The sequence below is a fragment of the Patagioenas fasciata genome, chromosome 7, assembly GCF_037038585.1.
Source record: "Patagioenas fasciata isolate bPatFas1 chromosome 7, bPatFas1.hap1, whole genome shotgun sequence".
Lineage (NCBI taxonomy): Eukaryota > Metazoa > Chordata > Aves > Columbiformes > Columbidae > Patagioenas > Patagioenas fasciata.
Genome location: NC_092526.1, coordinates 29,999,935 through 30,026,729, shown reverse-complemented (window position 1 = coordinate 30,026,729; position 26,795 = coordinate 29,999,935). Strand labels below are relative to the sequence as shown.

The following is a 26,795-nucleotide window of genomic DNA, read 5'->3' as shown; positions in this document are numbered from 1 at the left end:
ATTCTGAGGAGCATAATTAACAAATTATGAACTATTTCAAGGTTACTGGGTAAGAAACTTTGAGTAGGCTTCAGTTTTGTGAAACATTAAAGAGAAATGAGTAATTTTGTAATGAGTAGGGAATGTTGTCCAAGGAGTCTGGAGAAATACTTCAAGAACATAGCTACCTCTGTGCTTACCATGGGTCATCACTTGGTTCCCAGCTTTCCAGTTCTATCAAGCAAAAGAAACATTTTGCCACATCCGGTCTGTTTGCATTTGGACAGTGGACAAAACCCGCCTTTGCCATCTGCAGGTGACAGGGCAGAAGTTTAAAGCCTCATCCCACACACTGCTCATGTTCCCAACAGCCAGCTGCTGCTGAGAGCTCACAAATAATGCCTTTCCCCACAGTGGCTGTCAGCACAGAACAGGCTTGAAAATAAATTTTGAGTGTGAGGACTGCAAGCAAATAGATAAGCAACTGGTAAAGACAGAAGGAACAAGCTGCAAGAAGTAAAGGGATTTCTGCATTGCTGTGGTGACTGGAGCAGCTTTGTTCTCCCAAGTTACATCTAGCAGCTGCCATGCGACAAGCATTGCAGTAGCTGTGTGCGAGATCTGCCAGAGTCAGGGCTGTAAAGAATGTTTTCAGAAAAAAAAAACAACAATATAGCATCAGGCCATGGACATAGAGAACCTTTAAACATAAATCACGCAAGTAAAGTGCTAGATCTTCAATTCTGTTTTTCTGTCACTTTAGAGTCATATCTGGTCAGAGTTCCAGTTTCAGTTGTCAGACCTGACCCTAGCTCAGGTAACTCCTGCAGTATGACTCATCTGATATCCAACCTGGAACTTTCCTGCATGTGTGCCAAATTAGAAATTAGGTGAATTGTTTTAGTGCTCATGTCCAAGCCTGCAGTGACATAATTAGAAATTTAACTAATTTCTTTTTCTGAATTTTAAGGAGTGATCATTTTGCTTTCTCAGCCTTCCTGCTGGATGTGTACTTGTTTCTTCTAAATTAGGCTTATCTGTTATGAATGAAAACTTGCTAACAGAAAGACTACATAACACAAGAAATTAAGCTCTAACTGGCAAGAAAAAAAATGAAAATAAGAAAAATAACTGCCAGTCATCCTACTGCAGTGTTTCTGAGCAGGGAACTGAGAAAAGTCAGGCTTAGCAGAAGCTCACAGCTCTTCTTGAACATGAATATACTTAACAATGACTTCATATTGAGGAACAGTACCTGAAAAATAAAGTACAGTCAAAATACCAGTTTTCAGACTTACATTCTCCGGAGTACACTTGCAGTTCTCTGTAAAAGGCCAGTTTGTGAAGGTTTTTAAACGGTTCTCATATCCATACATATCCTGAAAATCACTCAAGATCTTAGAAGCCAAGCCAAGCTCTTTCAAGAATATCTCCATCTCTAAAGCCTGCAATTAGTACAGCCTGGAACCTCCCTCCTGCTCTCCATTTTAAGGCATTACACTGATTGGTGACACATTGCACCTGTACAGCAGGTTAAGTTTGAAAGTAAATAAAAACACAGATGAGTTGATGAGTAGTACAATCAAGATAAATTGGAATTTTTTTCACCTGTGCCACATTCTTTTGTTGGAAGCTTCCTCCTCTGTAATTAACCTGAGATGACTCTCATGTAGTCTTTTGACCTCTGCTTTAGGGGCCTCAGACTCTCAGTAGCAGCCTCAAACTCCTCCAAGGAAGCTGCCTGGGATGATTTTTTTATTTTTGTAAAACTTTCTTTTCTGGGACCCAGCCAAGATTTCTCCCATGTGTCTCCCAGAGTCATTTTGACCTCTGCTTTACGGATCTGAGTTGCTTGGGTAGAAGCCCCAGACTCCCTCAACAAAGCTGCTTGAGACTTTTTTTTTTTCTTATTTGTAGGAATCTCTTTCCTCCAGGATCCACCCAAGACTCCATCTAGGCATCTCCTAGATTCTTATGTCCTCCTCTGACAGCAACCCAAGATCCTGGGTAGCAGCCCCAGACTACTCCACAGAAGCTACTGAAGAAAACTTTTCTTTTTGCAGAAAGCTTTGACCCCTAGATTGCATCTGAGATTCTTCCCAGACATCTGTTGCAGTCTTTTGACCTCTGCTTTTAGTACTTGAGATTCCAGGTAGCTGCCCCAGACTCCTCCAAGGAAGCTACCCTAAGATGATTCTTCTCTTTTGCTAGAAGCTCCCTCCTCCGGGAAGAACCCAAAACTCCTGCCAGGCATCTTCTGGAGTACTTTAACCTCTGCTTTAGGGACAGAAGATCCTGGGTAGCAGCCTCAAACTCCTCCAATGAATCTACCTGGGATGATTTTTCTTTCTCGGTGGAAACTCTGTCCTGCGGGATCTGCCCAAGACTTCTTTTAGGGATCTCCTGGAGTCTTTTCACCTCTGCTTTAGTGGTACAAGATCCTGGGTAGCTACCTCAGACTCTGCCAAGAAAGACAGACAAGGTGCTCTTTTCTCTTTTAGAAGAAACTCCCTCCACTGGGATCCACCCAGGCCTCCTCCCAGGTACTCATAGAGTCATCTGACTTCTTACAGGAACCTGAGATCCTGGATAGAAACCCCAGACTACACTGATGAAGCTACCTGAAAAGATTTTTCCCTTCTGGAGAAAACTGCCTCATGCAGCATCTACCAGCGACTCCTCCTGGTCTGGTCCTGTCTGGTCCCTGGCAGCAGAACCTGTCCCCAGGGAAGGAAGGAGGACTGTCCTGTGTCCCTGCCCACTGCCAACTCTGCCCTTGTGTCTCTGGGACTTGCAGGACTGGATAAAGGCGGAGCCCTGGGACTCCCTGGTATACGACGTGTTTCAGGTCCTGGAGGAGTCAAGGTGAGGGCTGTTCCCTGGGCTCTGCAGACTCCCTGTGTGCCCCATCCCAGCTGGCTGGGGTAGCGCCAGTGGCCTTGAGCATGGGGCCAGGAGCTACTGGGGCTGTGGAGTGGGAGGGTGTTCCCATTTAAGGTGTCTCCTGAAGGAAGGGAGCCCTGGGGGTTCCTTAATCTGGGGTGGGTGTTTGCTGTTATCTGGGGGGAGGAATGAGCTGCTAGAGCTGAGGGCAGCACTTGCTGGCATGGGCTGGGGGTGTTGGATTTGGGGCCCTCGATTAGGAGGAACCCTGTCATGATTTGAGCCACTCTGGAGAGGGCTAGTTAATCCCCTTTCTTTTTTCTTTTTCTTCTGGCCAGCAAGCTGAGGCCAGCGCTAAGCAGGGAGAAAACCACAACCTGCTGGCAGTGTGCTGCCAGGCTGTCCTGTCTGCTCCTTCCAACAACTGGATGAAGAAGGGCAGGACAGTGAGGGCAGCTCTGAACATGCAGGTACCACCAGGCAGTGCCTGCCCACCCTGGGTCAGGATCCCACTCAGCACACCCTGGCAGCCCCCATGATGCAGAACCTCAGCTCTCCTCTCCTGCTTCCAGCTTCTGCAAGGAGAAGCGTGAAAGATCTGGGACACCTCATCGAAACTCTTGTGGAGGCAGAGCAGACCTCAGCTTGCTTTGACGATGTGGTCCATGTAGAGTAGCCACAGAGGAAGTGTCGCAGGGGCAGAGAATCAAGGATTTAGTGAGTGATAGCATATTGTATTTGTGCTTCTGTATTTTGAAGCCAAGTATGTGAAAAATAAGCTATATAGCAAGACATACAGACCTGGTTTTGTCTTTAAAACTTTTTTTTGAGCTGAAAAATTTATCCTGATTTATTTCCCCACTGAAAACTTGCCTAAAGTGTCATGTCCCATCATTCATGGTGGGTTGAAGTGTTAAATTCATCCTATTTTGAAAGAATTACCGTATCTAATTGCATTTAAGTTGCAATTTGAGAGACAGGTTGTTGACATTTAAGAAGTTCCAATTCCATTGCACGCAACATTATCTTTAAAGCAGTACTCAAATCTGAGACTTTTAATTTTGGTACACACAGAAGTTACTACATTTCTTGTACTTTCAAACATTATTTGTTTGGTCTCATCAAAACCTACAAAGCATGGCAATGGGTACTTTTGTAATAAGAAGCTTTAATGAACAAACATCTCTAACTCTCAGAATTGTTTATTACAATTTGGTTAAAAATTAAAGGATCACTTTTTTTACATTAAAACCAAAACTGATCAGTAAAACACACTGTACATAGTATTTTGGCTTAAGTTTTGTTAATTCCATAGAATAAACCACGTTTAATACTTCTGCCTCTGTTTGAAGGGAGGGAGGAATGTACCAGTATTTTATTTGGATTGGGCAAAGCATCAGATTCATAACGCATAACACAGCAAGGCATGGTGCGCGCTGCTCAAAGCAACTTTAACTCTCCTTATTTTCCTGAAATCGGCAGGTCTCGAAAGGGAATGGACCGTTTTCTCCGGGCTGACAATCTCGGGGAAATACCAGTCGAGCTGCCGTTCAGCTGCCGCAGTTGCAGAGACCCCGTAGCAGCGGATAGACACCCTGGCCGGTATCTTCTGCTCTCTGCGGTTTGCCAGCCGGTGCATCGCTGCCCTGCTGCGCCGGGCGTCACCCCGGAGCCCCGCGGCGACACCCCTCCCGCGCCGCTCGCTCCTGGCCGTTGGGACTGGCTGTGCGCGCGGCCGGGGCGGTAGCTCGGCAACGGCGTCGTCCCCACACAGCCGCAGCCATGGGCACCCAGCAGGTACCGGGGCCTGAGGGGTGCGGCGAGAGCCGGGCAGCCCCGGGGCCGAGCGATTTCCCCCCTCGCCGTCCGGCTCTGGCAGGCGGGAGCTGGGAGCCTGGGTGCGACCCCGCCTTGGTGGGAGGCTGTGGGGCAGCTTGGGGGCCGGGTAGCGGCGGGCTGGCTGAGGAAAAGGGCTGGGACCCTGGCTGCCTACCGAAAAGGCTGCTGGGCTGGGGGGGGCTTGTGTTTCCTTTAGGCAGTAAGCTGGAATTAAGCTTTCGAAATGAGGTTTGTTATCCCTGGTGCTTAATGAAGTGCTTGACCTCTGTGAGTGAAGATCTGGCGGGGCAGCTGTGTTTGCAGAGAAAGGCTGCAGACCACTGGCCCAGCCGTTGCAGGCTGGTTGTGACTGATCCCCTCCGGGAAAATTAAACTGTGATGTCTGTCCAGTGAACACCTCGAGTCAGGGTTTGAGAAGCAACGTGGTCCTTCCTACAGCTGCCCAGGTGTCCTTTAGTTACTATAGTAGTGCAAATTGAAACAGACCTGTTTTGTTTGGGCTGCTGTTCCTGCAGTGTTTGCAGGGAGAGTAACTCTCTACTCAAGGTATCCCATCACAATGCACAGAAATTCATTTTAGTCTTTAGCATGGTACAAAATACTATGTGTAAGTCCTCTCCTTATTTCATTTTTATTTTTTTATACACGAAGCATGAAGAGATTTTAGTTAATGCAGTTTATTTCCGGAATTGCAGGAAGCTTAAATACTGAAGACAAATGCCAGTAGAAACTTGTAGCTATGAATGTGGCTTTAAGTTACTGGGCACTTTTCTGTGGCTGCCAAAATGCAAGATTCAAACAATCATGATTGGCCTGCTTGGTGTTCGAAGTACTTGAATTCACCAGGCATTTTGATCTCTATTCAAGGGGAAGCCAGTGTTTTTAATCTCGTTTGGGGAGTGGGAGGGGAAGGATGGATCTTTTGTTCATTAAAAGAGTTGTGCTGTTGATTTTTGTTTTTTTGTGCGAGTCCCTCTTGCAACTAGTGGTAGTCAAGGAGTTGCTCCCCATCACATTCAGGGGAAGAACTCCCTAGACCAGGGGTGTCAAACTCATTTTCACTGGGGACCACATCAGCCTCAAGGTTGCCTTCAAAGGGCTGAATGTAATTTTAGGATTTGCCCTGCAGGTCTTGTGTTTGTCACTCATTTATGCCCATTGTACTCCTTTATCACCGACACTGTCTCATAACACAAAAGACATACTGTTTTTTTTGCCTTGAAACACAAATATTTATTTGCTTTCCTATCTGTCATTAATTTGCCTTCCTTCTGCATCATTCTTTCTCTTACTGGACATTTTGGGATTCAGATTATTCCACCAAAGATGGCATGGTGTGCTTCCTAAGTAAAGGACCAAGATGTCCTTTTGGACCAGGTTAAATAACACTTAGACCCTCTCACACAGACTCGCCTTTCCTTCAACCCCCCCTTCCCCATATGGCAGATTTGGCTATATCCATGGAAAACAATGTAGAATTCGTGAGTGGGACCCTGGCTGCTGATTACAAAATATCTTTTTACAGGTATGGTGTAATTGCTAAAGTTCATGTATCTGGCTAATTTATTAAAAAACTAAATGAAATGTTTGCTCAGTTGAGAGTACACCTCCCCCCCATAATTCTTATCTGTTTTGTATTTTAATGACCCAGGGCAGTTACTAGTGTCCCCCATCAGTCTCACCTATTACTCTTCTTACACAGGCTCACCACTCCCCTGTGTCTATGGCCGCAGTTCCCGCCATTCTGCTCCTGCAGCGCAATGCCTGTCACACATGCTGCAGGTGTGACCAGTGCGCCGGCAGGAGCCTGGGGACAAGGAGCTTTATTTATTTATTTATTTTATTTCCAGCTGGTGGAAATAAATAATAAATAAAGTGCTTGGCCAGATCCTGCCTGCGGGCCAGGTGTTTGACACCTGTGCCCTAGAGCTTCCCTCTCACAAGCTGAACCACATATTAGTTTATGAAGAGGTTGCTAACAAGTGATAATATGTGCCTGTACATATTTTATCACTGTCAAATTCTTGTGTTTTGGAGGAGGTTTTCTTTGGAGCCCGATTTGATTTTTGGCTCACTTGGGAATTACCAGAGTAATTTTATTTTTTTTTTTTCCTCAAGCCCGGTCTGCGTGGCAAAGGGAAGCTGGCGAAGAAAACTGAGAACTTACTACCACAGTTGTCTCAGGTAGTTTTGTTGGCTATTTTGCTAAGCTTTCATTTTCAAATATGTGTCACAGCATGATTATGTAAAGACCATGATTCTTTGTCAGTTAGATGCTGAGGTGTATATTCTCTCTCTCTGCACTATGTATGTATATCATGTATGTGAAGCATTGTTTATATTCCAATATTTGGAAAACATTGAGAGTGGAGTATTTGAACAAGCTTGAAAGTATTCAAGAAGAGTATAAAACTAGGGAGTTTACAAATATTAGATGTAAGTTTAACATGCTTTTCTCTATTGGTCTGTGTGTTTAGAATTTGAGAGCAACATGTAAGTACTAGTTTATTGTTATATTTTTATGCTGCCTTATTCTTGCTGTATATTATAGGCTACAGTTTCTTTGATTTACTATATTTAAGAAGTTTTGAAGTGTGTGTTAGTAGCACCAACAGCAAGTGTAAGTCTAAGATATGCGATATTTATTCCAGGCAAGGTCTAAACCACTATGGCAGCAGACTTGTCCTTCTTTTCATCTGAGCAAAAAAGACCAGAAAGATGACAAGTCAGAGGAGTTGACTGTAAAAAATGAGTATTCACCTGGTAAGATTGATATTTTTACAACTACTAAAGAAAACCTCTCAGAAACAAAAACATATGTGTAATACATTTGAACTTTTTTTAAAACTTAATTTCAAAATATGTATTTTGCAAGTAGGCTATTTGATGAGGCGATCCAAGAGGCACAAGATGGAGGATTCTAGACACAATGAAGCAGGTGCTGGGCCATCAACTTCTACAATGCAGAGCAGCAGTCACTTGAAAAAAAGACATGAATGTTTCAGAAGAGCTCTTGTTGATACTATATTGTGAGTTTCCTTATCTTTGAATTATGTGTTTTTCCTTTTGGATAGGTAAAGCACATTTTAAAAATTATTTTAAAAATTTGGTGATTATGAGCATGAACTGTATCACCAATTTTAAAAGCTGAACCTTAGCAGGTAAAATACAAACTTGGTCACATGCTTCCGTGTTCTTTTGGAATCAAAATGTCTTGTTCTCATTGTAAAGTTTTGACAGTTCCCTTTTATTTGTTTTGTTTGTTCACAACTGGCATGTAGGCTGGCTGTGTATTACTTATGCCAGTAAAATGTATTTGATGAATGTGATGCATACTTTTTTCTTCTTTTTTTCTTTTTTTTGGTCTCAGGGAGGAAGACCTTACTGAAGACCAGCCTCCAAGCGCAGATTCTTCTGGACCAATAGAGAAAGATATTTTGGTAGCTAAAGACTGTTTTCTAGAGCAGTAAATGAAACACAGTGCCAGTTATTTATTGTAAACAGTGACTAGATGATTGACGCAATGAGAGATGACTGACAGTGGCATATTGTTCCACTGTTAGTTTCACACCATATAGGCTTTATAGCGTTAGAGCTGAGAATGGACCAGTAGGAATGTATGGCTGATTCAAAGAAATGCAGAATAGAATAGCAACTGGAGAATAACCAATGTCAGGAAGTAGTAAATGCATCTTTTATATGTTTGCTGAAGGTGCAACTAACTTGCAAGGGAGGGTGTACTGCTTTGTTTGAGCAGGTAGAATCTGTAAGATTCTCTTTGGGTTACCCTCATCCCAGGGCTAGGATGTTTGTTCTGGTTTAAGAAACCTTGTATAACACAACTGTATACACAATTTTGTGATTCATGTATATTTAAAATAGTTGAGGTACATTTTGGGATAAATTGATTGGAATAGATTCATGTGTTACTTCCTGACATAGGTCAGTTGATATTCCATTCCAGTTGATGTTCCATTCCGCATTTCTTTGAATTTGGACAGATACATTTCTTCATCTGTGTTTCCTTTAATGCTCTGAGATTTTGTTAATGGGATTTCACATGCCTGTTTAAATGCTGGCATACAAGCAGATGTACGTATTTGTGGTTATACATTCATATTCTGAGCAACCCATTAGCTGTACTTTGCATAACCACACAAAACTCTGCAGAATGCATGGCTTTTGTCTTGAATACATGGCCCAGTCCCAGAGCTAGTGAGTAATAATGGCGGCACTGAAGTGGTGAGATAGATAAATATACATTGAAAATGTATTTAAGGAAAAGGTTGGTATGGGGATAGTATAAAGGTGAGGGATCTCACCAGAATTGTAGAATTGTAGAAGCAAAACCAAAACAAAAGCCAAATTTTGAGGAATTTGTGCATTCTTCAGTGAAAATTTTGTTTTATACCTCTTATCAGAGAAATGAAGTGAGGTTTATGCCACTGTACTCTGTTTTTCTATTTCAACAACTTTTTATTGTTACTCTACCCACTGCTGTTTGTCAGGCTAATAAAGGTATTTACATCAGATTCAGTGATGTATAACGTAATTTACAACATAAATAAGTACTTAGTACCAACTACATTTATATTTACTAAAGAAACCCACATATCTAGCTAAACCTGTAGTAACAATAACTAGTACTGGCCTTAACTAATGCATCTTATTTTTTTTTTCCTGCAGAAATATCACTATTACATTCACCATGGAATTGATACAGCAAATGTGGCCCCAATAGGTGAATCATGGCTGGACCACATCTTAGCTTTAGTTCCACAACATCTGAAAGTGCTTGATAAAAGTATACAGTCCCTGACTGACGAAATAAAAGACGAGTATCTTCTGAGTGTGAAAAAGGCTACAGGTAGATGTCTTGGACTTTACTTGCATTTTCTCCTCAGTTGCTAATATTCAGAAGCGTTCCTTGTTGAGTGTAGCTCTCAGCAGGGAACTGCCAGTGCGGAAGAGCTCTATAAAAGTGCTCTCTTGGATGTTAGAGGCTCATTTTAATGGAAATAACACTCAGGTTTTCTTATCCTTGCAATGACCAAGAATAATATTGTTCATTGATTTTCATCTTTCAGCACTTTTAAAAAACATTATTTTTTAAGTCCCTGTTTAGCAATATAGCTTTCTCCTAATTCCCTTTTCATGTATATCTAGATAAAACTGTTCATCGCAATGAGTTGTGGATTTTCACATTTTGATTGAGACCTTGAGGTGCTGCAGTGTGTCCAAAGAAGAGTAATGAAGCTGGTGAAGAGTCTGGAGTACAGATCTGATGGGGACCAGCTGAGGGACCTGAGGGGTGGTTTACCCTGGAAAAAAGGAGGCTGAGGGGAGACCTTTTTACTCTCTACAACTACCTGAAGGAAGACTGTAGAATGGAGGTTGTTGGTTTCTTCTCCCAAGTAATGACAGGATGAGAAGAAACGACCTGAAGTTGTGCCAGGGAAGGTTTAGATTGGATATGTGTAAAAGTTTCTTCCCAGAAAGAGGCATTGGGACAGGCTGCCCAGAGCAGTGGTGGAGTCACCATCCCTGAGGGGTTTAACAGTGTCACTGTTTACTGCAAGGTGACAATAAACCATGACAGATGTTCTGTTAACCACTCACCCTCCCCGCTAAGGAAAGGTAATAGGAGGAAAAGGGAGAGAGACTTGCAAGTTGGAAAAGTTAAAAATGCTTTACTAATGCTACTAATAAATAGAGAAAATAATACAAAATATACAAAACCAATCTTGAATTTCCCTGGGCAGTGCAGTGTTGCCTGCTGCAGAGCTGGCATTGCTCCCCCGGCTGCATGGCAGGCATCTGGAAGTCCTGGGCTGGACTCCACAGTAAACCAGAACTGGATTCAAGGATGCAGGATCTGGAACCAGACCTTGGATCACAGGCACGACAGGCAGGGCTCTCTTCAGATGCAGGCCATGGCTGAAGAGAGTGAGACACCCTCATGATCTCCCACTTTGATAGGGTGTATGGGATGGAGTACTCAGTTGGTCAATATAAGTCACCTGTTCTGTCTGCCCCTCCTTGTAAATATGCCCCTCTCACTTATGGGATGGGCAAAATTGATCAGTAACCGTGGCTGCCATAGCAATAAGTCTAAGCCTGGGTCTCTTCTGCATACCATTGCTACTGTTATCTGTTTCAGAGCGAACAGTGTCTGAAAAAATGTGCAGCTAAATTCAGAAAAGTGCAGTTACTTAGAAGAACTTAGCTGAAAGAAAAATTTACTAAAAGAGAACTGGTCTTGTTTTAAACAAAACCAGGACAAACAGACTTGTAGATGAGGTTCTTAGGGACATGGTTTAGTGGTGGAGTTGGTAGTGTGAGGTTTATGTTTGGACTTGATGATCCTGAGGGTCTTTTCTAACCAAAATAATTCTGTGATTCTATGATTCTATTCCTTCACTAAGCTTATTTTGTTGGGTTTTTTTAATACTTTTTTTCAGTTGACTTTGTTTTAAGAGACCCCAGGGAAAAAGGTGAAGACAAGAAGAAAGATTTTCTTCTACCTCATCGTGCAGAGTAAGAAAATACGCTTCTTCAAAAACAGCAACTAGAGAGGAGTGGGGTAGAATAGGATGTATAAGGAACAGTCTTATTAGAGGCAGTCAGTGTCAACTGTGAATAAGAGTTGGTTATTAGTTAGGTAAATTCAAATAGTGATTATACAGCATGTTTTGGAAAACACTGGAAAATATGTGTCTTCCCTGAAAGGTTGTTTGGAATTAGTTTTGTTTAGCAGTGCTTAGCTGGTAAGAAGTCTCAGGATGGATTCCCCAGCATTTGATATGGCAGGCCCAATGCTCATGCAGAAAGTGCATTGTAATCAGTGGAACAATGTCATGTTCTTTCACTGAAGCTCTGTCTTACTTACAGATGGTGGCAGTTTGTCTCAATACATGCAGGCTTAAGAATGTAATAAATACTGGTTTTTTTTTTCCTCGGAAAAATTCAGTGATATGCAGTAGAAACAGTAATGGGTGCCTGGTGTTTCTTGGCTGGGGTTTCTAGTGTGATGCTACCTCCATACTGGAGTGGCCAAATGTGACCTTTGTTTCAGAGAAATGGCATATGGCCACTGGCCTTAAAAAGTCTGCAGTCTGCTGAAAGCAAGTTTAGTGCTGCTCCCAGGATCATACATCTGTCCTCTGTGGGTCAGCTGACCTAGTATCAGCCTTCCCAGAATATACTTTAATTATTCTTGACATGGTAATGTGGAGAGAAACTTAATTCATAGATATAGCCGAAACCTGGTAAAATCAATTTTCCTTGCACAGGAGTGAAATCTTAAAAATGCTGCAGAAACAGAACTTTTCTACTGACACCAACCAGGCTTTATATTTGGGATAGCATTACTGAGTGATTTTAAGAACACAGAAGGTTATGTTATACAGAATTTCTTACCTCTGGTTTGAGATAGATGCTTTCAGATATCAAATGGCCAGCATTAGAATCTAATAGAAGGGATGGCTGTGACAGATGTTACTGAAGCAATTTGCATCTGAAAAAGAGAAGCAATATCTGATGAATTTATTGTTGTTATTTTATCCCCTGAATAAGAGGCCATCTTGCGTCTGATTTTTTTTTTGGTAGATCTTCCATATCTCCCAGGAACTATGTAGGACATCACAGTAGTTTGCATATAAGCTTATGTTAAACGCTTATGTACAAATCCAAAAGTACAGAATGCTCTTAGTAAAATAATCATTGGTAAAACAGTTTTATTCCACTACCGCTGTTTGGAAAAATGTAAGATAGATGTGGGAGAACTTGAAGTTTTAAAAATTTAACTTCCTATAGCTAGTTTTTCTGTCTTTTATAGAATACTGTTTCACTGAGAAATGGATAGAAGTTTTATATCAGAATATTTTTTTAAGAGGAATTCATTATGAAAATGAGAACAAAAGTATTATGAATATGACACATTGATCAGGAGAGTTTTTGTTTTTCTCTTGCAACCTAAAGGTTGCAGTGCTTCTGATTTTAACAGTAAAATCAGACTGCCTGTAAAAAAAACAACAGTTTTTAAAGAAAAAAGGCAAAAAGTTGTGAGTGTATAAAAAGCCCTCACCAAAATAGCTTAAAGCTGTTAGCAATTTGAAAGCAGACCAACTGATCTTATGAAAAGGCTCTAAATTTATGAGTTTTCACAGATTTGATGTGATGAGTATAAACATAGATACTACTTATTGTAGAAAATTGTGTATTAATTGACTAAATATGTTCTATACATAAAATGATTTTACTACATACTAAATATAAGGGACCAGGACTAGACTGGAGATCTTTTTGGATTTGGCCAGTATGTGTCTCATATGATTTCTTCTTTTTGATATTTGAATAATGAACAGAAAGCTACATTTATCTCCTGAATTCTGTGCTTTCTGGGCTGCAAAACAATTATCTTAAAGCAAATGTTTAAATATTTTTGTTCTTAGCTCAGCTACATTCATCCTCCTGTTTCTTGTTGGGTTTGTGGTTGTTTTTTTCAGACTAGAAGTAGTGCCAAAACCTTGGAACAAGTCTTTCTTATCAGCGTGCCGTTACATGAAAGAAAATTTGCATACACTAAATCCTACAATACGTGCTGTTGGGAACTTATGGGAGACCTCATTTAAGTAAGTATTATCTATATATCTTAAGTTTAAGCTGCTCAGTGATTTCAGAGTCTATATAGGGAAATAATGGATGGTGACATCTCCAGGTTTTCAAGTTGCCTTTTTGAATTTGGGACTGCACCAACATTTACATCTGTACACAGATAATGGAAATGATGGCTTTGTTCAAAAGCCATGATTCCAAAGATATTTGTCTGTGTTGCCTTTAACTTTGCTTTGAAGAGTTCTTCTGTAGAGATCAAGATCCCCAGAAATTACATGGAACACTTTGCCATCTTCATTTCCTTTGGTATCTGGGCAGTTTCAAGCAAGAAGCTGCACGTGAAAGTTGACTAGTTTAGCCATTTTGTACTTGATTTTCTTGAACTTGGGTGAAATGCCATCTGGACTGGGCAATTCATGACTTTGTTTTTTTGGTCTGTTTTGGTACAGAAAGGCTCCAGAATGGAGCTGCTGTGATCTTACTTTCTCTAAGCCTTTTTTTTTTTTTAGATTTTTTCTTTGTTATCTTACACATTGTGGCAAGCTTCCTGCTTTCGTTTTGGAAATGACTTCAATTTTTTAAATAGTCTGTTTTGTTTTAGTATAGTCTCTTAGTTTCTGTTTAAATTTGACTGTATTTTTTCAGTCTTTCTCAGGTCAGGAATATTCAAAACCATTTGTCTCCCAAGAAGAGAAGCGTTGCTGTCTTGCCTAGCAGGGCACTTATGGCTTTTTTTCCTCTTTTTTGGTTAACAAGGGATTTGATGGGCTATTATTTTCTGCTTGCCAGAGTAGAACAAACTGCTTGCATATTTCTTGATCAGGTGGTACAAAAGAGAATGAACTGACCTGTCTAAGCCAGATGCTGTAACAAGCTTCAGGGAGTGGTTGTCTTTTTACAAAAAAAAAAAAATAAAGTTGTTGTATCTGCTAAGTATGGGAGAAAAAAATCAGCCATCATATTTTAAAAATATGAAAACTGAGAATTGTTTTGAAACTAGGTTTAGGTGGTTATTTATTTATTTTTACATTGTTTTATAATCTTTGTAAAAATCCACACAGCCCTAGAAAGGAATGCTATTTAACAAATTCAGAATTTTAAGTGTTTGCTCCTATACCTAATGAGAAGCATGTACACAAACTCTGATTCTGAAAACAATTATTAATGTGCTCAAATGTAGTAATTGCTACTTCAATTTAAGACCATGCGTGCAGACAGCACTGTAATGCTTGTATTCAGTTGTTCTAAAACAAAAAAGCTAATTTCTCAAAATCACATTATTTAAGTATTAAAAATATGTCTTAAAACCCTTTGTTTGAAATGTGAAATATGAAAACTTTTATGGAAACAAAAATATAAACCAAGATACAGTGAATATGCTCCTAAACTATTCATGTTCTATTCTGTTTCAGAAATTTACGCCTTCTTGATACAAAAATATTTCACAAGAAACGAGATGCTGAGGACCTCTCGTTTTTCCAGTATAAAGTCATGAAGGAAATTACAAAATCCAAGAGGATTCTGTCTGAGAAGTATGATCCAGTTTATCCATATTTTTTAAGTTACAGGAAATCTTTAACTTTTTCTTCAGCTGCTTTTGAAACTCTAAACTTTCTGGAGAGAGATGGAATAGCCCATAATAATGATACATATTAAATAATGATACGTATTAAATAATGATACGTATTAAATAATGATACATATTAAAGAAACATTCTTTCAGGCCTGTGAACAAAAACTGCTTTGTAGATATTGAGCATGTTATCATGATTTGTGCAGTTTTCTTATTCTGAATTTTGGCGAGACATATTTTGTTCACTACTTAAAGGGACATTAACAGTAAGTGTGTTTTAGTCTGTTATGACAGAAGCTTTTATTTTGTGGACTCATTTGTGCTGGATAAATGAGAAAATAGAATGTTGCCACTATCAAAAATTTGACTTTAAACTGTGATATAACTTCCTATGTAATAAGACTTGCTGCATCCCTGCTTCACACAGAGGAAGTGTCTCATTGATTGGAAGATTAACTTGTTATTCCTTCAGTGACAGTATCTCTGTAAGAACAACTATTGATGATTTTGGAATTTCAGTTTCTATATTCTCAGTTTTGTAGCTGCTTCTGAGAGCAAAGTCATCTGGAAAAGATTGTATTAATTAGATCAGTTGACTTTAGATATTATCATTGAGATTTTTTAAAAAGTAAAGTGTTTGGATATCATGTTTGTATATTCAGTCTCAGATATATTAAGAAGAAAGGCAGTTTTCTTGTTAGTGCACTCAGTGTGCTGCAGCTAAGTTTTAAACTGAAGTACCAACATTGCTAGGTCTTTTTTAGGTATTTGTGGCCAAACTGTGTTGCTTGTATGCATCAGATCTTTCTTTAACCAATAATGCTTGATTGCTGCAGTTATGTATGACTGCATTTTTACTATTTTACTATTTAATTAACTGAAACAACTGTCAAAACCACTATATTCTCAAAGACTGTTATGTTTGTTTTTCCATTCTATTAGCCTTGAAAGTTTTTGTTTCTGTCCTTGTCTATGATTCTGTTCTGTATTGCCTTTCCCATTTTCAGAGGTGTTTCTTCCTGACCCTGAAGATACCTTTCTGCTCTCCACTGAAGGCTGCACACTTCTGTGCTGCTTTTTTCCTATTTCCCAGCAGTGCCAGAGCTGATGTTTTTTTGGTGCAGGGCAGCTGGGCAGAATTCCTTTGGGGTTGCTTTCACATCTTCACATCTCCTGAGGTTACAAGGGTGCGTAAGGAACAGCACAGCCCCTGGGACTTCAGTGTGCTACCTGTGAAGCCTTTGTGGCCCAAGACATAGGAAACCAAATCAAGATTGCAAATTGTCATAACAGCTTACATCTTAAATGTAATAAGATGTAATTCATAATCATAGAGAACATTTTCAGAGACACAATTCCTTAGAATTTAAAAGTACTACCATCTACCTACTGAACTAGAGTTTCACAGGTGTAATGCAGCATCTTTATATGTCATATAAACGTATATAGCAAGTAACTTAAAACCACAAGATTATTAATGCTAATTGCTTGAAAAACTTTAAAATATTGTATTCTTTTAAGGTGGTTGCCAGAAGTGCAGAAAATCTTTTACCATGGCAATAAACGAAAACAAATACCCAGCAATGCCAGTATGGCTAAATTAGAGTCTTTCTTCGGTTGTGCTGCCACTTTAATGACTCATCAACTGCAACATCTACTTTTGCATTCAATTGAAGACTTTACAGACTTGATTGTTCAACCTGCAGTAAGTAGTCTTTCATATGTGTACTAGCAACATTGTTTATGTACATATAATTAGTTTCCTGTTTATTTTTCTGCTTTTGAAAAAAATGAATAGAAAAGTAAGTATGAACTCTGGTGGCAGGTGCTTTCTGGAAAAAAATGAATAACATTTTAGGAATGCATTTTTTATTAAGTGGAGTTATTTTTTTTGTCATGCAAGAAGGGCAATATCAACATATTTTACATGTGGTATCCTCAAGAACACCCTGCAGTCAGTTAGACATACAGTAGAAATTCATTAATAGAAATGCTGTTTGCATCTTGCACTAGTGCTCTTTCTGTCTGCTATTAGTAGGTGTCTACTACATGCTTTGGAAGAATAGTCCTTGGTGGGGAAAAAAGGTAGTAGAAAGGCTTTCTCTTTTGCACTCACATAATGTCTGCTGTAGAGGTAAATATTTCTTGTTGATATTTGATGTCTTGGAGTGCAACTGGATTTTTATTCAGCTTTTTGTTAATACAGCCTTGCCATCAAATATCCACAGAACTCTGGCTCCAGATAATATTGATGAAAAAGCATGCAGGGAATGTAAAGAAGTAAGGAATCATGTTATGGAAGCAGAGTGTCTATTTTTCATTCCTAATCCTCTGTAATTGCTTTGTATTCTTCTGAGTGAAGTGAGCTTTGTATGCTGTGCTGTTTTATGTTATGATTAGTAATAGCTATGCAAATATAGCCCTCATAGTAGCTGATTTTTGTGGATCAGGTTCTTTTTTATCAAATAAAATTGGATGTAGGGTTTTTTTTAGGTTAGTAAGTTCATAGTGACTCCTCCAGATGTGCTGCTGTACACCGAATAGCTTATACGTTACTACATTTGTTAGGGCTACTACTGTAAAGTGACTCTGCCTCAGTCTATGCACACAACTTTATAAAAACTGTTGGATGGTGTATAGAGGATGCCTCTTGTGCCTACTAAAAATAACATATTTCATCTTAATGAACATCACTTTATGTGATTTTTATCAGAAACATATTTCCTGCTTGCACAAGTATTTTTGTTAGGATTATGGCCTGTCATTGCAATTACAGTCCTGTCAATGTAAAATGCATATACTGAAGTAATTCATAATGGTCCGTTGACTTCTCCTGCATGACTTAGGTTAATTAATATTTTGCTTTCCTTTGTTTTCTCGTGTGAATGTTAGAAATCAGTCGAAGCCTACGAACACCCAGGTTTAATCTTGAAGCTCATCCTTGACAACGACCGTATTAAATTTGCACCTGATTTCAGTGATTACGAGGATATATTACTGAATGTTTATACTGTTATGATTCATGCTGTCAGTGATATACCAAGAGTTGAGACCAAATTATTTTCAAAGTGGGTAAGAAATTATGATACTTCTGGGTTTTGTATTATCATTCTATTGTTGCTACATTTAGTTCCTAGGTATTTTAACAAATAGCCCTATTGTCTGAACTTGCATAGTAATACTATAATACTCTTTCAGGACATTTGGAACACTTTGAAATCATCTTAATTTTATTAATAAGGCCCAATCACTGTTCTCTAAGCAAATAAGAAGCCAATATTTGACTAGTTTCCTCTCTGAGTTAATTTCTACAGCACCTACTACAAATGTACTACAAAAAAAATTGATGCTTTTAAATTTTAAGCACATTTCTGCAGTGTTCTAGAAAATACCTTCCATTTTGACGCCAGCAAGGCTACTGTCTTCTAAAATATAGAATCTTTTGAGTAGACTATCCTCTTAAAAAAACCCTAAACCTGAATTTTTAAGCAGTTTATATTTTAGTTGTTTTATGCATTCAACCAGATTAAAATGTTAAGTCAAACAGGAAACAATCCAGGTTAAATAAAAAGCATTTTGTGAAGTAATTTTTAAAAAAAGTACCTACATGGTTTAGCATTGTGTGTTACTTTTGGTATAGCAGTGTTAGTTTTTAATATGGAGAGGGTGCAAGTGGCCCTGTGGCCCCTCTTGGTCATTTCCCAGTGAGCTGTGGGAGGTGAGCATTTGTTTTTTTCCTGAAGGAATGTCATGTGGACGTTCTGTTGCCCTTTTTGTTTAACACCAACTGAATTTTAAATGAAGATACTGAACTTCCACATTTTGGTTAATATGCTTGAACATGCGGTCAAGCAGAAACTTGAGTAGTATGTTATGCTTTATAAAAGCACTAATCAATAACCTGTGAAAAGACAAATTAAAAGAAGCATCTCAAGCATGTCTAAATGCACAGGAGAAAGAAAGGCCTTAGATCTTCTGGAGGATTGCAGGAATGTGTTTTCCATATTACTAATATTACAGATTAATCAGCTGGTAGCAAAATTTAAGTTGTGCTGATGGTTCAGGAAAAATCAAGTCGATTGAAGTTGTTGATAGAATTGTTTGGGCTGGATAAGTATGTGGACTTGTGAGTTTCTGAATGAAGCGGCTCTGATTTCTTACTTGTTGGAGACAAGCATCCATAAGTTAGGATTCCAAAAAAATTGAGTGTAGAATGTAAACAGCTGTCTGATTACAAACCTCATTTTGCAGAGACTTTAATTAGAAATATACTAAAGTAACGTTTAGTTGATTTTTCTATCCTTGTATCTTCCATGATGTAACTGAGCTATAGACGTAATTGTCATTTGAAAATATGTCTTGGTTGTGTGTGTGTTTTTTTTCGAAGCCAAGAGGTGAGTTCTTGTCAACTGTGTTGAAGCCTGTTATCCTCGATGAGATCTTAGATGAACATAAGAAAAGAATCAGAGAAGAAATTAACAAAGAAAGTGCTGGCCCTGTGGAACATCTAAAACTGTATGATAAGTACAGCTCTCTGATAAACAAACAAGCTGAACAAAATATTGATCGATTCCTGACAGAGGAACATACCTTTGAAGAAAATAAAAGGGAATTTTTAAAGTACCAGCAACTTGCTAAGGAAATAAAATATACTTCTAGGAAGGTAAATTATACTAAATTCATAAAGTGAGAGGGATATCGGTTTACTGTTGATTTTTGTACTAAGAATGTTGTCAGTCAAAGGTGATGATAATTAGCTGTAAGATAATTAAAAATAAATTTTTTCAGAAAAAGGTAAAGTTTTCAAGAGTTGACATTTCTGGGGTATACTTGTTACACTTAAGTGAGACTTAGTTATTTTGCTAGAAGTCGTTTTGGGACTTCTGAAGGCATTCAGAGTATGCTCCTTGTAGATGTGGAGTAGTAAGTGTGGGTCCAGCCACCTCCGTATTCTTTCCAAGCATCTAAGGCAGAATGAGGATCCTTAACATGAACCACTTTTGTTGTCCCTGTAAGGATATTCTGTGATAAGAATCCTTTGTCTGTCCATTTTGTAAAGAAGTGGGAAGGCTAAAGTGGCTTTCCTGAAGTTGTTTCTCTCCGAACACTCAGTGCAAACTTTGGTTCTGGAGAACTAGGGCTGACAGACGTGTCATGAGCCTTCTGGGTGTGGAAACCAAGCTCACTTGCCTGCTAGTCAAAGCAAGCATTGGATTTGGAAACTCGCTGGGAGGCAGAGTCCCTTTTATATCCTAAAGCATGTCATGTGTCAAGCAAGATTACTGTATTTTAGATGTCTCTCAAACTCTGTAATTTCACCAGACAACATCCACTTCTACAGACATTAGATGCCCTTCTATTTTTGAGGAAGTAGATTATATGTCAAGGTAAAAAGTGATAGACATAAGATTTAGATGAAGTTTGGTGTGCAGATCAGAAGAACAGTTATTTGCAACTGTAGCTTTTTCTTTTTCTTCTTCACTTGGAAGTTTGAAAAGAATTTTATGGTTTAACTAGATTCCTTGGTGAGATCCCTGACATTCTGCTTAAAACAGTGACAGAAAATGAGTAAACACTCTTCAGTGTTATGACAACTGCTATATTTGTCTTGCAGTGTCTCCGTCTAGGAATGTTTGAATTGCGTTGTGATGAATTAATAAGTGCTTTGGCAAAGCGAGCTGATAATATTTCTGAAAAAATTATTTTTAAAATGCTCAAAGATCATCAAGATATGAGTCTGAGGTAACTCTCAAACTGAAAATGTATATGGAAATGTACTTAGTTTTGTTTCCACTGTTTATTTTTTTTGATCCTTAAAGGTTATGTTGGTTGCATTTTTGCTGTTGTAAATGAATGTGATTTGTCCAAGGATGATTAACAAAAAACACATCCCCAAACTGATTATTTTATGTATTTTTCAGGCTATGTGATGAGTTTGAGAGAATATCAGAAAAAGCCCTTTCTACTCCATCTAATACACAGGAACTGATGGAACTTAAGGTACTCTCTGATTTGTTTAGTCGAAGCAAGAAGTAGAATGCTATTGCTCTGGCCTTAGGCAGTAGCATATGCAAGTTCTTCCTTTTACAGGTCTGATTGTGGCCTTGCTCAGGTCCCTGGTGCTGGTTGTGTATTACAAGATAGAAAAGAACAAGTGTTTGGCTGTGAGGCTCAATGTCATACCCTGGCTCTTACACATCCAGCTACACTCTTTTTCCCCACCAAAAGGTCATGGCTGCAAGCAGACTACTTGTTTAAAATGGTCCTTTGTTTCTGCTGTCTCTTGCCCTGTACAGGACCAAAACCCTGTAGGGCACCTGTCTCCAAACTGGGGGATGTGCAGCCCAGGGGGTGCTCAAGATGATCCACTGGAGTATGTGAAGGAAACAGTATTTATTTTTTATCTAAACAAAAGCAAGGAGGGAATTAAGCTTTACCAGTATTTACTATAGAGATGGACACCGGTGCCTTCACTCAGTCTGTATGTCAGAGGGATGATGGAAATTTTCTGGATTAATTTCAGTAAAATCCTTTGCATCACTGGTGGATGGGATCATGATCCTTTGCATCATTGATGGATGGCATCATGATTTATTAAGTGCAGCCATGATGCAGTTCTTCTGTTTGGAGCTGTGTATCTTTCAGGTTTTTTGTTATAAATTAGGACAACCATTAAAATGAGGTTCTGAAATAAACTGAACTTGGAACTAGACCTTTGAATCTCAGAGTATTAAGCTAAGGTTAAAGAAGCATATTCAATCACATTGCTCTCACTAAAAATATTATTAATAATAATATTAGTGAAAGCAAAAAGGTTTCTTTAAAATTAATAAATAAAACCTATTTTAAGCTTTTTGTTACTCTTCATTTATTTTGCGTTTCAATCTTTGTATATGTTTTATTGTGTATATAATAGGTTCAGTAGTATGTTGGTGTAATTGATAAATATCCATATACTGGGGGTGTGTGCTCAAAAATTTATTATTGATAAGGGTGTGTGATCAAGAAAGCTTGGACACCACTGCTGTTGGGGTCCATGGCGTGTGGCTGACTGGAATGCTAATTGAACCTGTTAGTCATCTAGGTCTTTAGTTAGCAATATAGGTATTACGTGGAAGTCTTGTCACTGTTTTTTTATGAAGCAAAGCATTCATATATAATGGCTGGGGATAAGCACATAATTTGCTTCTTCCATTAGGCCAAACCTTTGTCCATACAGCCTCACATATTCTTTTGAGTTTTATTCAATCGAATAGCTAGTAGGGCAGTTGTATTAACAAATTCTGTGCTGTAAAAATGGCTAATACCATGCCATTCAAAATAAACACCTTTTCAGATCGTGTATTTCTAGTTTTATTTTCCTTGTAAAAAGCAGCATTAGAAGTTATACCTCCTCAAGTCATTATTTTAGCATTCCGTTTTGATTTCTGTTCCCCAGGACTGTATGCAGAAAATGGAAACATGTAACGTGCCTGAACTGAATCAGAAAGTAGTGGATGCTTTAAGATGTGTTGCTTTCCTGGTAGAATGTGTCGACCTTTCACCAGCAGACATTCGACTGAACAGTAATATTTTTCACTGGTATGCACGGATGCCAGGTATCTTTGAAGAGCACAGAAAGATAATTGAAGAAAAAACAGTTCAATTTCAAGATCATCTTAAGGTTTGTAATGACAATACTTTAAAAATCCCTGAGTTATTAATTTTGAATGGCATATAGGACATGAAATAATGGATAGAATAATCTTTTTTCCTTATACAATTTACAAAGAAGTTTGAAGTAGATGTTTTTATATTATTCTTGATGTTAAATAATTTTTTCCTGCTTTCCACTCGTTTGATTTTCACAAATCCACAAGTACTGCAAGACAAGCCATATCTCACATTTTGTACTCTGAAAACTCTTTGCTTCTAGAACTTTCAGTGCTATTGATGATAGCTGTCTGTATGTGAAACAGTAAAATTCAGATACATCCTTTAAAGACGTGTATGTGGCCTGAGGTATGTATACGAGTAGTCCCTTTGGAGTCAATGGTGGTGTATGAAATTTCTATGACAGCTAAAAAAAAAAATCTGCATTAATTTGTGTGATTTTGCTGCTAGGATAATGTCAAATAAGGTAGTTGTTTAACATGAGTGTGTCTGGATTTAGGTATGTTTTATTTCTTTTTAATTTTTAATCTTTTATACTTTACATGTATTTTATCTCTGTTAGAATTTTTCGTTCTATTGACTAGGCTTTTCCAGTAGAGTTTGTTATGTTTTCTAAGTGCTCCACAAGTCACTCCACAAGGGCTGCTAATGATGAGGTTGCTGACCTGTGACAGTTACTGCCTGTGTAGCTGTCTGCTTTGGTTTTGTTGTGCTCATTGGCTTCATCGCCATGTGGTCTTGGATCATACATATCTTGAGAGAGCAAGCTTCTATGTTTATAGAGTATGTTTAAAGAAGTAGCTGGTGTTATTGTGGTAGAAATGAATGTGCAGCATAGACTCTGTTATCTCAAATCATGTTATTGCTTTGTACAGGTTGATACTTGGTTTCAGACATTTGCCACTACTCATACTGAGTAAGAAATATGTGGTATTGAGTTGTATATATGAGGAAAGAGCTATCCTTTATCCGCATGGCTTTAAGACCATGTCCTGTGTATCTTGTGAAACTGTTTAGCGTTGTCTGTCATTTGATTAATCTTATTCTGCTATGTATGTTAATTTGAGATATGCTAGGCATTTGAATTTAGCTCTTTGTTATTAGTGTGCTGGCCATGGCCTTCGCAGAAAGCTGCAATTGTGATGTCCAATTCTATCATATGACATATAACCCAAAGTTGCGTCTGTCAGCCTAAAAAGTCACTGCAGGTAACAGTAGGATTCAGGGCAAATTCTTTAATTTTGGATGGAACAGGTACTGTGTTGGATGTCTTGAATTTTCTGCAAGGATAAAGTGTACTACTGTAGCAAACCAGCATAGGTATTCTGTTTTTTCTGAAATTGATATTGGTTTTTTAAAAATTATATTATATGATTATATGTTTGCTTGCTGTTTAATTAGGTACGCTGTGAACAATTTATTGAGGAACTGAAAAGCTACTCTAAGCAGGTTGAAGAATTTAGCACATTTGGAGATATTCAGAAAGTCAACGGGTATTTGAAGAAAGCTCAAGCATTAAATACAAAATTGGAACTTGCTTCTGAGAAGGTACAGATTATAGTCTAAACTAGTCTAGCAGGATAAATTGTAGATCTTAATATTTGTATTATCAGAATCCAGAGTAACTAACTTTGGTTAGTAACGCAGTTACTGAGATGTGCCAAAATAATTCTCAATTCAGCTATGAAATATTTTTACATTATTTGCAATTTAAACCACAAATTTACTGAGCACAGGAATTGGTTACTATGTGGTCTGGGGTTAACACAGCAGCGCTTTGCATAGTGGACAAGTGAATTTAGTTTCTCTAGGTTTGCATAGAAATTATACCTTTATGTTCTGAAAGTGCCATTCCTGATGCTTCTGCCTCTTAAAGCCTCTAAGGTACTGTAAGCGATAGTGGAATGCCCAGGTACTGTTTTACACCTCTAACTATATTCTTCTATCAACTGGCATGAGTGGTGAGCTGTTACTGTTAAAGATTACTTGAACTGCAGTCAATGAAATAATAGGCTGGTCTAGTCACTCAAAATTGAATTTAGAGCTTGTTAAAGACACTGGAAAACCTCCCTAATGCCTGTGGTGAGGACTTGGTAGCACAAAAAACTTTGTATTTCAGACCTCGCTTCTGTCTCCACAGATTGATCAGCTGAATGCAGAGGAAGAGTCCTTTGGATGGCCACAATCTCAGTACCCTCAGCACAGAACCATCTGGAATACTCTTTCTCCGTATCTTCGTCTCTATGAAATGGCTGTTGAATTCAACAGGAAACATGAAGACTGGACAGAGGGCTCACTTACAGAAGTAAATCCAGACCAAGTAGAGGTAGATGTAGGGAGCTACTGGCAAGGACTGTATAAGCTAGAGAAATCCCTCAACAATTCTCCAAATGCATTAGCAATCGCAAGACAGGTTAAATCAAAAGTTGAGGAATTCAGATTCCACATTCCTCTCATCCAGGTGATTTGCAATCCTGGTTTGCAAGAAAGGCACTGGGAAGAAATGTCAAATATTGCTGGTTTACCACTGTCTCCTTCTGAAAACTCCACTGTCTTGTCATATATTAATTTGAATCTTGAATCCTTCTTAGAAAAGTTTGAGACTATCAGTGAAGCAGCCAGCAAAGAATACTCACTTGAGAAAGCTTTGATGAAAATGATTTCTGAGTGGGATCAAATGGAGTTCACTCTTCTTCCCTATAGAGATACAGGAACCCATATTTTGTCATCTGTAGATGATATTCAGACATTATTGGATGATCACATTGTCAAAACTCAGACTATGAGAGGATCTCCGTTCATTAAGCATTATGAAACGAGAGTAAGGTAATCTTTTTTCTAACAGAAAGTCACCAAGTACTGTTACTTTATCGGAAGCACAGGGACTTCAAATGTTTTCGTATATCCTTCTTCAGCTGTGAATTAATCTTTTTTTTTTTTTTTTCTAATGCAGAAAATTAAATTCCAAAATTTAGTATCGCATGTTAAAAAAAGTCTATACTTCCATCTTCAGGCATAGATTTTAATCTGATTTTGTCTCTTTCCTCAATAAATACTTTACTTGTTTCTTAAATCCCTCAAACTTAGCCATATTGTGGAAAACCACGTCTTTCATCGAAAGTTTGACTATAATTATCTAGCTGTATAGGTACCTCCAAACTCCCATTAACCTGCAAAAATACTATTTAAGATTTCAGTACATACTCAATAATATGAATATGTAAGTACATATACATACATGTCTGTTCCAGTAAGAATGAATTCTCTAATTACTGCTGTGCTCTAGTGTAAGAGTACCTTCCTTGTTAATGTAAAATGGTGGGTTTTACCTATTGAAAAAGAGGAAGCACACCATGATAATTTCATCAGAGTGCTTTGGTGACTGACAGCATTTGTAATAATACAAGGTATTACTGTGACTTCTGTCTGTGAGATGGAGGTAATTACACAATGGCTGCTTTCTCAATAATCCAGCCAAGCGTGTAGGATTCTGGACTGCTGCTGGAGATTATTCCAAATTCCTCATCTTAAGTTTTCTGTAGTTTTGGTATAAGCAGATGAAGTGACCTGCCTAACAAGAAGTTAAAGCTGCATTTTCCTCTACCTCTTGGTGGAAGGAAAATCACTAGAGATGAAGTAACAATACCTAGAAGATGAGAAAGGGACTGTGGGTAGAGGAGAAGGAACATGCCAGCAAAGTTGTCTGTTGTTTAGAAGCTGTGGTGGGTAGATGAAGGAAGGAGGAAGTGAAGGATGTTTTCACGTTTCATTTTACAGAACTCAGTGCAGCCCATGTGTGAGTGAGTGTCCTGTGGAGAAAATGATTGCCATGGTTCACTTATACAGTAGATATTTTAATAGCATGTACTTTTAATAATAATTCTATCTGTACTGTCCAGTGGTTTGAGAGTTGTAAAAAAGATACTTCTTATACGGGCAAGAAGACTATATGTACTTGTTATAGGATTATAAATAGCATTTTATTTTCTATATTTTTTGCAAATTGCTTACATCAACAAATGAGGAATATCAATGACATTAGAGATGAGAATCCCATCTGTCTGATATGGGAGAGATAGTAAGAAGTATCAAATGTGGTGGTGTGAGTAATTTTAAAACAATACAGAAAAATTGAGGAGACTTAGAAAAAATTATAAACTGAATGTTTGGCTATGAAAAGGAAAGACCGGATAGCTATTGAATTGTAATATTGTATTCCCATATGGTGTGCAGTATTGTTGAAAGACGCTTT

The 26,795-nt window shown here is 38.5% G+C and overlaps 2 protein-coding genes across 2 annotated transcripts in view; one reads left to right on the top strand and one right to left on the bottom strand.

The window, feature by feature from the left end:
* The window catches only part of LOC136103420 (baculoviral IAP repeat-containing protein 5.1-like), a 163,581-nt gene extending 162,166 nt beyond the window's left edge, over window positions 1–1,415 (bottom strand). Inside the window, exons 1-2 of the mRNA XM_065841501.2 lie at window positions 1,278–1,415; window positions 180–289 (exon numbers count right to left, since the gene is read on the bottom strand). Coding sequence (XP_065697573.1) covers window positions 180–289; window positions 1,278–1,415 — 248 coding nt within the window. The remainder of the gene's footprint in view (window positions 1–179; window positions 290–1,277) is intronic.
* A 2,934-nt stretch (window positions 1,416–4,349) lies between these two features.
* DNAH7 (dynein axonemal heavy chain 7) overlaps window positions 4,350–26,795 on the top strand; it is a 92,152-nt gene continuing 69,706 nt past the window's right edge. The window contains exons 1-17 of the mRNA XM_071810749.1: window positions 4,350–4,659; window positions 6,820–6,885; window positions 7,353–7,464; window positions 7,577–7,730; window positions 8,072–8,141; window positions 9,388–9,568; window positions 11,163–11,238; window positions 13,209–13,334; window positions 14,730–14,849; window positions 16,412–16,595; window positions 17,783–17,962; window positions 19,278–19,553; window positions 20,505–20,632; window positions 20,812–20,890; window positions 22,329–22,553; window positions 23,945–24,091; window positions 24,684–25,369. Coding sequence (XP_071666850.1) covers window positions 4,645–4,659; window positions 6,820–6,885; window positions 7,353–7,464; window positions 7,577–7,730; window positions 8,072–8,141; window positions 9,388–9,568; window positions 11,163–11,238; window positions 13,209–13,334; window positions 14,730–14,849; window positions 16,412–16,595; window positions 17,783–17,962; window positions 19,278–19,553; window positions 20,505–20,632; window positions 20,812–20,890; window positions 22,329–22,553; window positions 23,945–24,091; window positions 24,684–25,369 — 2,825 coding nt within the window. The 5' untranslated portion in view covers window positions 4,350–4,644. The remainder of the gene's footprint in view (window positions 4,660–6,819; window positions 6,886–7,352; window positions 7,465–7,576; window positions 7,731–8,071; window positions 8,142–9,387; window positions 9,569–11,162; window positions 11,239–13,208; window positions 13,335–14,729; window positions 14,850–16,411; window positions 16,596–17,782; window positions 17,963–19,277; window positions 19,554–20,504; window positions 20,633–20,811; window positions 20,891–22,328; window positions 22,554–23,944; window positions 24,092–24,683; window positions 25,370–26,795) is intronic.